At 47.6% G+C, this 11434-nt stretch overlaps 1 protein-coding gene across 4 annotated transcripts; it reads left to right on the forward strand.

Moving 5' to 3' along the window:
* The first annotated feature begins 7099 nt into the window (after window positions 1–7099).
* Window positions 7100–10576, forward strand: LOC120690765 (NADH dehydrogenase [ubiquinone] 1 beta subcomplex subunit 2-like). 4 transcript variants are annotated; one of them, XM_039973563.1, is made up of 4 exons: window positions 7100–7316; window positions 8880–8925; window positions 9012–9087; window positions 10196–10576. In XM_039973563.1, the coding sequence occupies exons 1-4, from the start codon at window positions 7210–7212 to the stop codon at window positions 10222–10224; spliced, it is 258 nt and encodes an 85-aa protein (XP_039829497.1). In that variant the 5' UTR covers window positions 7100–7209; the 3' UTR covers window positions 10225–10576. The 4 variants fall into 4 exon arrangements, with proteins under 4 accessions (XP_039829497.1, XP_039829496.1, XP_039829498.1 ...); XM_039973562.1 differs by having other exon boundaries at window positions 9012–9086; window positions 10192–10576; XM_039973564.1 differs by having other exon boundaries at window positions 9012–9078; window positions 10190–10576.
* The last annotated feature ends 858 nt before the right edge of the window (window positions 10577–11434 follow it).

Consider the following 11434-nt stretch of genomic DNA (forward strand, 5'->3'; position numbering starts at 1 on the left):
TGGGTCCTGGAGGTTTTGTGTAGATTATCGGTATCTAAATGCCCTTACTCTTAAAAGCCGTTTCCCTATACCAGTGTTCGATCAATTGATGGATGAGTTGGCTCAGGCACGTTGGTTTACAACATTAGACCTGAATGCAGGATATCATCAGATCATATTGAAACCAGGTGAGGAGCATAAAACAGCATTCCAGACTCACTTTGGCCACTATGAATTTCGAGTCATGGCCTTTGGATTGTGTGGAGCACCAGGTACATTTCAAGGAGCAATGAATGTGACATTATCACCACTGTTGAGGAAGTGTGTCCTTGTCTTTTTCGATGATATCCTAATCTATAGTGCTACATTTGAGGAACATGTTCAGCACATCAGACAAGTGTTGACATTGTTATGGCAGGACAAGTGGTATGTGAAAATATCTAAGTGCACTTTTGCACAACAGCAAATCTCTTATTTGGGCCATATCATTTCTGACAAGGGTGTTGCCACTGATCCCAAGAAAGTAGAGGCCATTGTGACTTGGGCCATTCCTGAAAATGTGAAACAACTTAGAAGCTTCCTTGGCCTAGCTGGATATTACAGAAAGTATGTTAGGCACTTTGCCATTATTGCCAAACCTCTCACTGATTTGCTGAGGAAGAACACCTTGTTTGTCTGGACAGTAGAGCATACCACATCCTTTGATCTGCTCAAACAGGCCTTGTCATCAGCACCAGTGTTAGCAGTTCCTGACTTCACACAACAATTTTGTCTGGAAACAAATGCTTCCAAGGATGGAGTGGGAGCAGTACTGCTTCAGAATGGACACCCCTTGGCATTTATCAGCAAACCACTTGGTGTCAGAAATCAAGCTCTCTCAACATATGAAAAAGAGTACTTGGCCATCTTGCTTGCCATTGAGCAGTGGAGAATGTATTTGCAACAATCTGAGTTTCTTATTTACACTGACCAACAAGCATTAGTTCACCTGAATGAGCAAAGGCTGCACACAGTCTGGCAACAAAAGGTATTCACCAAATTATTGGGTCTCTCTTACAGAATTGTTTACAAAAAGGGAGTGGATAATAGTGTTGCTGATGCACTGTCCAGGAGACCTCACCCCACATCTGACTGCATGACAGTAACTTCTTGCACACCTCAATGGCTGGAAGAGGTGGTCCTTGGCTATCAGTCTGATTCCATGGCCTCTGACCTAATCACCAAGCTGTCAGTCAAAGCTGATGCTGTTCCCCACTTTACATTGGTTCATGGTGTCCTACGTTACAAGAATAGAATATGGTTGGGCACCAATGTTTCACTCCAATACAAGGTCATAGCTGCCCTTCATTCTTCTCCATTGGGTGGCCACTCTGGCATTCCTGTGACCCTGAGGAAGCTCAAACAATTTTTCGCTTGGCCGGGTCTTAAGAAGACGGTTCAGACATTTGTTGCTGGATGTACTATCTGTCAGCAGGCAAAGCCGGATCGCTCTAGGTATCCTGGTCTTCTACAGCCCTTACCGGTACCATCTGGCGCCTGGCAAATCATCACCATGGATTTCATTGAAGGGCTTCCACGATCAGGCAAATGGAACTGCATCTTGGTGGTTGTCGACAAATTCAGCAAGTATAGTCATTTCTTGGGATTGAGTCACCCATTCACTGCGGTCAGTGTTGCCAAGCTTTTCTTCTCTGAGATTTATCGACTTCACGGATTACCAACAACAATAGTGAGTGATCGTGACAAAGTCTTTACAAGTAATTTTTGGCGCCATCTCTTTAAGTTCGCTGGAGTTACTCTTAACATGAGCTCTGCATACCATCCTCAGACGGATGGCCAATCTGAGAGAGTCAACCAGTGTATTGAGACCTTTCTCCGATGTTTTGTGCACTCGTGTCCTTCTCAGTGGGGTCAATGGTTGCAGTTAGCTGAATATTGGTATAACACGAGCTGCCACTCTGCCTTGTACATGACTCCATTCAAAGCACTATACGGTTACCATCTTCGCCACTTTAGCCTTGAGTCTGCTACTGCTTCCCCTGTGTCCGAGTTGACTGACTGGATGTCCCAACGTCAGACTATGGAGCAACTGATCAAGCAGCATTTGCTCCGTGCCCAACAGCGCATGAAATCCCAAGCTGATAAGCATCGCTCTGAATGGATTTTTGCAGTTGGTGAGTCTGTATACTTGAAGCTTCAACCATATGTCCAAGCCTCTTTGGCTCCACGCTCCAATCAAAAGCTGGCCTTCAAGTTTTTCGGCCCCTGCACTATCCTGGAGCGCATTGGCGCTGTTGCATATCGCTTCCAATTACCATCTTCTGCCACGATCCACCTGGTGTTCCACGTGTCTCAATTGAAGAAAGCTGTACCTGCCTCTCATCCTGTGTCGGTGAGTCTTCCTGATGATACTGCTGCATTTCAGATACCTGAACGCATCTTGCAGACCAGGCTTGCTCCTGGTGATCATCCCGTTCCGGAGGTCTTGGTGAAATAGTCCAGCATGCCGGTTTCCTTGGCAACCTGGGAGAACCTGGATTGCTTGAAGCAGCAATTTCCACGGGCGCCTGCTCTGGAACAAGCAGGCCCTTTACAAGGGGGGGGGATGTCAGTACTGCTACTACTACGCCACCTGAAGCTGCAGACGTACCGCGCCGAGGAATGCGTACAAGGAAGCCTAATGCTCGTGTACATGGGCCGGAGTGGAAGTAGCCCAAATCGCTAGCGTGAGAGACTTGCTGTCTGACAGCTCGATGGCCAGCTGCGTCTGGCAAAGTAGTTTAAAAGCGAGAGACACGTGAGGAAGAGGACAGGATGTAACAGAACTCTGAACATATCGTTCAAGCTGTCCTCCCAATCCAATTGCTTCCTCCCAATCCCAATTCTCTATATCCGATCCCCTGCTTCTGCTAACAGGTTGCGGCTCACTACGCAGTGTACCATGAGCACATTTGTCAGTAGTGTCATGACTACAATACAAGTCATGTATTAACTGGACTGGGCCAGCTGCATGAAGTTCATTGGCGTGGTGTACTGGGCCGGGCCATTTACAATGCCTGGGCCGTGAAAAGAGAGGTCCGCTGGAAAGCACCAATCCTATATATCTTCCGGAAGATTTTTTTTTTCTCCCTCACCTTCCACTGTTTGAGATTCGTGCAACAATCTACATCCATTGAATCTACCCAGTCCAACCCTAACCCTCCTGTTCCCCATCCCCTCCCGTGAACCCGCCGCCACAGGGGACCGCGCCGCCGCCGTCTCCGGCACGCCGCTGCCTGCACCCGCCGTCACGGCCTTCCTGCGCGCTGCCGCCGCCACCTGCAACCGCCCCGCCACTCCTGCGCGCCGCTAGCTCCACGCGCCGCTGCCGCGCCCCGCTGCCGGCCACCGCCTCCGGCTGCAACCGCCGCCGCTCCTGCGCGCTGCCTGCTCCACGCCGCTGCCCTGCCCTGCCCCGCCGCCGGCCACCACTGCCGGAGAAGAAAGTGGTAATGTTAAGTTCCAACATTTTCAAAATACCATTTCAATATTTTCAAAATACTAATTCAATATTTTTAAAATACTAGTTCAATATTAATTGAGTTTTAATGGGCTTTATAGATGATTTGCTTAATCATCTCAGCAAGATGTATATAGGAGCCCCCGCTGGAAGGGGGGTGGTCGCGGTCGGAGCAGACCATGGAGTTGAGCAGGCAGTTCCCCTCGGTGTGCAGCCGCCCGCTGCCGCAGCACGTGCCGGCGATGTCGGTGTCCCCGATGCCTGCGGGTCCGCGAAGGTGTCTCGCGTGAGCCCGAAGGAGTCGGCGAGGGAGTAGACGAGAGGTCCGGGAGCCGGGGGGCGAGGCCGGCGAGCAGCGGCCGGAACGCACCGTTGAAGCCGGCAGCGAGCTGGTTCACGCCGTCGACGCACGCGCCCGCTGGGTCGAGCGCCCGCAGCGCCGGCACGCACCCGAGTAGCTCCAGGTTGGTGGTGGTGAACTTCCTGGCGCCCATGGCGTGCAGCTCCTGCACGCACGCATGCATTCGCACGTAATATAAGCGAATTACCATGATCAATCAGAAGCAATCTAGCGATAGATAGATGATTGGGTATCGTGATGGTGGCCGAGCAGTTGGAGAGGAGGTCGGCGAAGAGCACGGTGGCGTGCTCTGGCGTTGCGCAGCCGGCCTGTTCCGCGACTACCGCGTGGCCGCAAACACCAACATGTCGTTGCCGTCGACACCGACGAGGAAGATGGACTTGAAGAGCACCGTAGGGTGGTAAAGGGCTTTAATTTTTTGTCTAGATAATTTAAGGGCAAGATTCTAAAGGACCGGGTTCTAATTTTATTCAATTTTGAATTAAAAAATTAAAAGCCAAATAGAATTGTAAAGAGAGCATTAGAGCCATGCCTTATTACCACGAGCTGGGCGTTCACCGTGCCGGAGCCCGCCACGGCGACCAACTTGGCCCTGGTGGCGTTGAAGTTCTCCACCTGCCTGGACAACAAGATCTTAATAACATCAACAAAATCTATTGGGATCAATTTTCTTGTCTCCCTAAGCAAAACACCAGCCGGTGATAGATAAAAGGCATTTGACTTCAGGGCAGAAACTAGGTTAGACGAGTCGCTGCCCAGCTGAATTCTTGTCATTCCTTGAGTCCACATGGCTGTTGAATCTGCCATGGAAGCTTGAGCTTCAGCAAAAAAGCATCATGAACTGAACCTAATCTAATCGCTTTCTTCTTTTACTTGACCGAAAAAAGGGGGGAAAGGACATGAAGTACCAACTGCCCAAAGGCCTGCCAGAACGGGCTAGGCCTGTTTAGGCAATTCCAGTAACTTTAATTGCACTCGGCGGCCTAATAGAGACTATTAGGCTTTCATCTTCCTCCCACCAAAATTCAGGAGGCCCAAGGGCCCAGCAACCAGCGTGTAATTTGCTTGAATTGTGATGGAGAGTTGGTTGTTGAAGAGAATCGAAGAGAGAAACAGAACAGAAAACCTATGGGCTATGGCTAGAGTTGAAAACGGTCGAGATCGGTTGGGAGTATAATCCCATTACTGTTTTTACTTTTCATTGAAATACGAAAATGGTATCGAAAACGAAATAGTCAAACACGGAAACAAATATGAACTTCTGAGATATCGAAAACGAACTAATTCAAACGGATATGTATAAAAAACAAACGGTCTACGAAAAGCAAAACAAAAACACACCGATCCGTACGATATCCAATCATCCAACAAACCGGACATGAGTACATGAAAACAATAAACAAATGATAATAACACAAGTAATTATAAACTATGATAATAATTCACAACCTCACAAACAAGTTCACAACCACACACATAGTAGTGCAATATATAGTCGCAACTCATAAGCTTGCACTAACATAGAAGATTTAAAAAATTCATAGTCATAGCCGCACACGTAAAAATGGTATAATGCAGAATTAAAAGCGAAATATCCCGATAAAATACGAGAAATACGAAAACGATCGGAATACAAACCAAACCGTTTCCATCCTGTTTAACATCCCGTAATTCACACCAATTCCATATTTGTCCGGAAATATGAAAACGAGCAGGTAGACATCGGAGCGGAATGAAACGGGATTTCCCGACCGTTTTCAACCCTAGCTATGGCTGAAGAGATCCAAGGCTGCACGAACCAATGCAAGAAAGTATGCTAGGTGCGCTGCACTATAATGCAGTGATGGATGCTTGTATCAGCGAATTTCCTTGCTGGCCAATGTGCCGGCCGATCTCACAATTCAAATATATGTTTGTCATTCCTCGAAAAACAATATATGTTTGTGGCTTTGGATGGAATGGAGGGACAAGATTCATCGTCGCTGACAAGCACAAACCCTTCACGGCACCGCATGGTTCTCTTCTCTGACGGTCATGGTGAGCTCTGAGCTGCGGATGTTGTCAGTAGCGTCACGTGCTATTATAGGAGTACAACGCAGCAGCGACGTACGTGGCAGCCTACCAGTCTACCACCGATGATTCTTCGTTCCTCCCCTTGGGGTTTAGGGATCACATGAGCATGTACTGTAGTGTTTACGGTCAAGTAGGACACTGTACACCGACCACGGTGTCGCTTTCCAACGAATCCCATCGATCCACGACGGCCATGGGACCTACATCCTCCGTTGTTCCTAGCTCTTCTCTACTGCTCCCCGTGATCAATCGACCGAGCTCGTCGTGTGTGCAAGCAATGCAACACCGACTGCCGATGTCTGCTCCCTCTCCGTGATCATCCTGGTCCGGCCTTTTTTGCGATCATTGCTCCTGCTCCTTCACTTGTAACTCATTTATTACTAAGCGTGGCAGACTTTTCCTACGTGTTCTTGCTGCTTCCTGAAAAAGGTTCTCATGACTGACATTTTCCTTCCAAAATCACCACCTTCCTCTTCATCTTTTCGCCTTCTTCTTTTGCTTGACCAACAAAAAGAGGAAAAAAAAAGAAAAAAATGCATGAAGTACCAACTGCCCAAAGGCTTGCCGGAACGGCCTTAGACCTATTTAGGGAGCTTCCCTGTATGGCTTTCAGAAGATGGATAAGCAAGCGATCTTCCAGCCCATCAAGGCCCACAACGGCTTCCACCCTGACCGGTGGCGCCGACGCCGCCGGCAGCCACCACCCCGGCCGGTGGTGTCCCTTTGCCCACCCATCGCACCACCGTCCACTGCCCGGCGGTTCCTTCCCCTGACCCTCTTTTGTAACGCCGGCGACCACTGTAGCTTCGAACCCTGGCAATTCCAGAGCCCTAACTCGTCGCTGGTCTCGATCGCCAACCCCGCCCGCCGGCGACCTCGCTGGCGGACGCTCCCTCCACCTCCCAACCCGACGGCGACACAACGAGGTCGTAGGGGCGGCGCGCACCGCCGGGCCGAATGGCGGAGGCAGGGGCGACGTTGGTCTAGGGTTTGGGTGAAGTGATCCAACAAATGTAATATTACATTGAAAGGCGGGGCAGAAAATATCTTTTGAAAGATGTATTGGATTCCGCTGTTTAACCGATTCCAGTAACTTTAATTGCTCCCGACGGCCCAATAGAGACTATGGGCTTTTCATCTTCCTCCCACTAAAATTCAAGAGGCCCAAGAGCCCAGCAACCAGCGAAGCGAAATGGATGGCAGATCCAGAGGCGTGACCAGTGCCCACTACACACACGACGCGCACCACCAGCACGCCGACGCCTGAACGAGGCGAGAACCGGCCGAGGCGGAGGCGATGGGCGGCGGCGGCGCGCACGGCGGCACCACCTACAAGGGCTACACCATCCCGCACAACAAGCGCTGGCATACCGTCGCCGGCAAGGGCCTCTGCGCCGTCATGTGGTACACCCGCCCCGCTCGTCCCCAATTCCCTCTCCATCCCTCATTCTCCTTCGATCCGGTGTCCCCCCCCCCCCCCCCCCCCTCGGCTGATTCAAGGCTGCCTGGATGCCGCCGCCGGTGACTCCCTGCACTCATCTACTGGATGGAACGCCGCGGTGGGGTTCGTCTTCGCGGGTGGGCCTCGGGTAGATCGGGAAACTTTGGGGACTATTTTTTATGACACTTGTTCGTGCGCGGATCGTGAGTACCATGGGATTACAAGGGGTTAGACGCGGTCTCGATCCATTTCCTGCCCGCACCGGCGCAACGATAGGCTTAATCCGCGTAGCAAAAACCCGACTTGGGGATCTGGAAATGGAGCTGGGTGACTGCCTTATTAACTCATCTCGTCTCGTTAGGACTGTCCACCGATTGCAGCATCCGGGAGCTGCGATTGCTCTAGTGATCATCACTGACAGCTGTGCGTACCAGAACCATCGTTGCGCGATTAGTAAGGGTGAAGCCGACTTTTTATGCTTTATTAGGCCTTCCACAGCGTGAAGCTTCACTAGTGATGCTTGGACCGTCATGTCATAAGCAATGCCAACTTTGCTTGTAAAACTGCAGCGTGAGGCATCACTTCCTCCTGTAGCTGGACCCACAATATAAGAATAAAAAGAATTAACTTGCTCTTTCCTTCTCTTCCTGACGGCAGCAGCAGCCGCTTTTCAGGAGCAAGCAGCGGTGCATCAACATTCACCGATGCCAGAAATTTTATTTTGAGCATCAGTAGCTGCAGTGTTCAAGCACCACTCGAAGTGATGCCCAAAGACCAAAAAGTGATTTGAAGCATCACTCAGATACTACACTGCGGAAGGCCTTAGGCTCTTGGTACTTTGATGAGAACTTTCTAACATCATTCAATGGCTTTATGCCTGTATTTCCCTGTTTTTCTTGCAAGAGTTTGGGGACCAGTGCTTCAACTGTCGTTTCATTTTTACAGCAAACAAGATCGGTTCAAGGCATTTGATCGTTCTGTTGTTTTTACATCCCTTGCCAGTTAAACAAAGCATGTTCCCTGGTTCACAATTATGTCTACAGGATGAATATTTAATTTTGAACATTTGGGGAGTTCGGTTTGAAAACAGCTACTGCAGTAAACATGTTATGGAAATTTCGTAACACAGTAACTAGCTAGTAAGTACTCGTACTTGAACAATCCCATTTCCATCACCACACATCTATTTTGTATCAAGTTACAAACAAAAGCCATGATTTCATAAGCATGGTCTGCAGAAATGTATGTGGCATGATATTGAAGTCTGCTGTGCATGTAAGCCAGCTTTGCCCTTTCTTTGGGCATAGGTTCATTAACCAGCCTGAAAGCTGTCTTTCTTTTGTAGCTGGAGCTTCATATTATCAATGCTGTGATTTTCCCTGAAATATTAAAAGTACACAAGTATGAAGAATTATCTCAGATATCTTTAGACTTCAGAGTTTAAGCACCAAATATTCTAACAGCATAGTTTGGGCATATTTTCACGAGTCACAACTCACAAGCATAACCAATTTTTCTGTCTGTAGGTTTTGGGTTTTCTACAGAGCTAAGCAGGACGGTGCTGTGCTCTTGGTAATATTCTCTCTTATTTTTGTCAACTTCTGTTCTACACTGTATCTGTTTCTTGAATACAAGTTAAATAAGTGCAATTCTTTCAGGGCTTGCGCCATCCTTGGGATGGGCATGATGATCACTCTCATGGACATGGACATGGACATGGACATGGACATGAGGTATTAGCATCTGATTCCTTGTCTTCACTTAGCAATATGCTTTTGCTCGTTTTGTTAATGAATCTGAAAAAAAGGTGGTGTTGATTGAGTACTCTGAATTTACACTTATTTGCAATGTTGCATTCGATAGTTTTTATGCCTACTGCCATCAGGTTTCTTTTCATAATTTTTTTGATATATTATATTATACTTCCTAGAATTTGGTAACCAGATCGGAAGAAAGTATGCTTGGCTGCGAAAATATATGTTGCTGCATATCTAAGTTTGTGACTGGTAGTGATTAAAACACACCTGTCATGTGCTGCGACTGCATAATTATTTTAATGCCATCATTATAGGATATTTCAGTTGGCAAGGCTATCACTACATGAACTATAGTGTGTCTCATTTAGAGGTACCAACTAGTTTGTATTTCTGCTTGTCAACTAATTCTTGCTGAGCTTGTTGATTAGCTTAGTTCATTCTCCATTGTGTGAACATGCTTTCTTTTTTCCTTTTGAGATGAATCTGCACTACATGATGATCTTGCATTGGGGGAGTGTGAATGATATTTCCTATATAGTATGAGGTGTTTTTATTGATTTGTTTGCTTATATTGTTCATGTCTTTCTTTGCTGTGTTTCCTTATAGCTTTCTTTATTGGTAAAACTACCACTTCACGAACTATAGTGTACTTAGCTTATAGGTAGCAACTAGTTAATATTTCCGCTTGTCAACAATTTTATTTTGAGCTAATTGAGCAACTCAAGTCATTATCTGTTGTATAAGCATTCTTGTTTTCCTTCTGATGAAATGGACCTGCAATACATCATGATCTTGCATGGGGAGTGTAACTAATAAATCCCCGATATTATCAGCTGTCTCTACTTGCTGTTTTGCTTACATTGTGCGTGTTTGAGAATTTATACTATGCAGCAGTAAACTCATGTATACTTTTCTAGGCTTCTAGTTGTGGCAATTTAATCCAAAATTGGGAGAGAAAAAAAACAAAGAGTCTGTGTCTACTCTACGGGTCCGAATCGTCTGATTAAAGAAAAAGAAGAAAGAATGAAGAGTCCTTTTGGCTATCTGGGAACTCATGGATTTTTCTTATTATTCTGTGCAGGCATCATCATCGTCATCGTCGTCTTCTCATTGAGTTCACTACAACTTGCAGCTGACGGTGATGCGATGCTTGGCATGTTCCGACTAAAGTTTCATTTAATAAATTCTGCCCCGTTGCATGGGAGTCATGTTGTTTGCGAGTTGCTTAGCACAAACTGTTTGCCTGACAATTGTGCTTGTGTATTTGATTTCAAGCTTCAGTTGATATGTTGTGGGAAAGAATTCGGTGTATGTCGCTTCTCGTTGTGACCACTACTTGTGCCCATTGCTCTGCTTTTTCCCATAAGACCCAAACATCTTTGGACAGCCTCTGTTTGTATTTTGTATTTACTGGGGCTTGATAGCAACTCAGGCGAGAAGAGGAATGGCGACTCTTGGTGCGTCTATTTTTGGTTGATGTTGGCAGCATTTGGTCATGAAGGTTCATGTTTATATCTATTTCAAAAAGTGCGGGGGCGTATAGGCATTCAGCTCCATTGTATCAAAGGACGATGGCATGAATTTCAGATGTCCACAAGCTGACCGGCACTGACTGTGCAGCACGAAGCTTATTTTGTGGGATTTGCTGCAGACTTTTGTTGGTGCTGATCTCATACCCTGCAGCGCGACTCGTTTCCCTCGGTGCCACGTCCATGGCCGGGGAGTCCCCACCACGCATCGCATTGCAGAGGAAGAGGTTGTCGGAGAAGAATGCATTCCATCTGAAAACTGCTAAGCGAGAGCCTGGCGATCTCCCTCCCGGCGCCGGCAGCTGGTCCGCCGGTGGCAGTCAGCTAGTCCGGCGAGGTGCTCCCAGCCGTGGAGCGCGTCGGCGCGAGCGGTACAGCCGGCCGGAGCACCTGCTCTTCTGTCGCCTTGTTGTCTGATGAAGCTAAGTAGCTAACTGTTGCTCGCATCAGTTGATGCTATATACCGTGTCACTATACTTGGGCTTGATAAGATTGCGCATTTGAACGAAGATTCTGAACATCTGAAAAACAATTATCATTTTCTCTTCTTAATGTAATGATATACAGCTCTCATGCATATTCTGAGAAAAAAAAGGAAAAAGTCCACTTTTGACCCCTTAACTATTGGGTTTGTCCAACTTTCACCCTCAACTATAAAACCGGACACAATGGACACCCTAAGTCGTAATACCGTGCAACTTTGGCACATGTGCTCGTTTTCGGTGGTTTTGCACTGACGTGGCGGCAGTTTTGGACACGTGGCACTGACGTGCGCGGACTTGGTTCATCCCCAGA

The sequence above is a fragment of the Panicum virgatum genome, chromosome 9N (assembly GCF_016808335.1).
Source record: "Panicum virgatum strain AP13 chromosome 9N, P.virgatum_v5, whole genome shotgun sequence".
NCBI lineage: Eukaryota > Viridiplantae > Streptophyta > Magnoliopsida > Poales > Poaceae > Panicum > Panicum virgatum.

Bases quoted from the DNA above. Each gene is read 5' to 3' on its own strand.
- LOC120690765 (XM_039973562.1), top strand. From the start codon at position 7,210: ATGGGCGGCGGCGGCGCGCACGGCGGCACCACCTACAAGGGCTACACC. The intron at 7,317-8,879 runs GTACACCCGCCC...TTCTGTCTGTAG, and splicing joins GGCCTCTGCGCCGTCATGTG to GTTTTGGGTTTTCTACAGAG. The intron at 9,087-10,191 runs GTATTAGCATCT...TATTCTGTGCAG, and splicing joins GACATGGACATGGACATGAG to GCATCATCATCGTCATCGTC.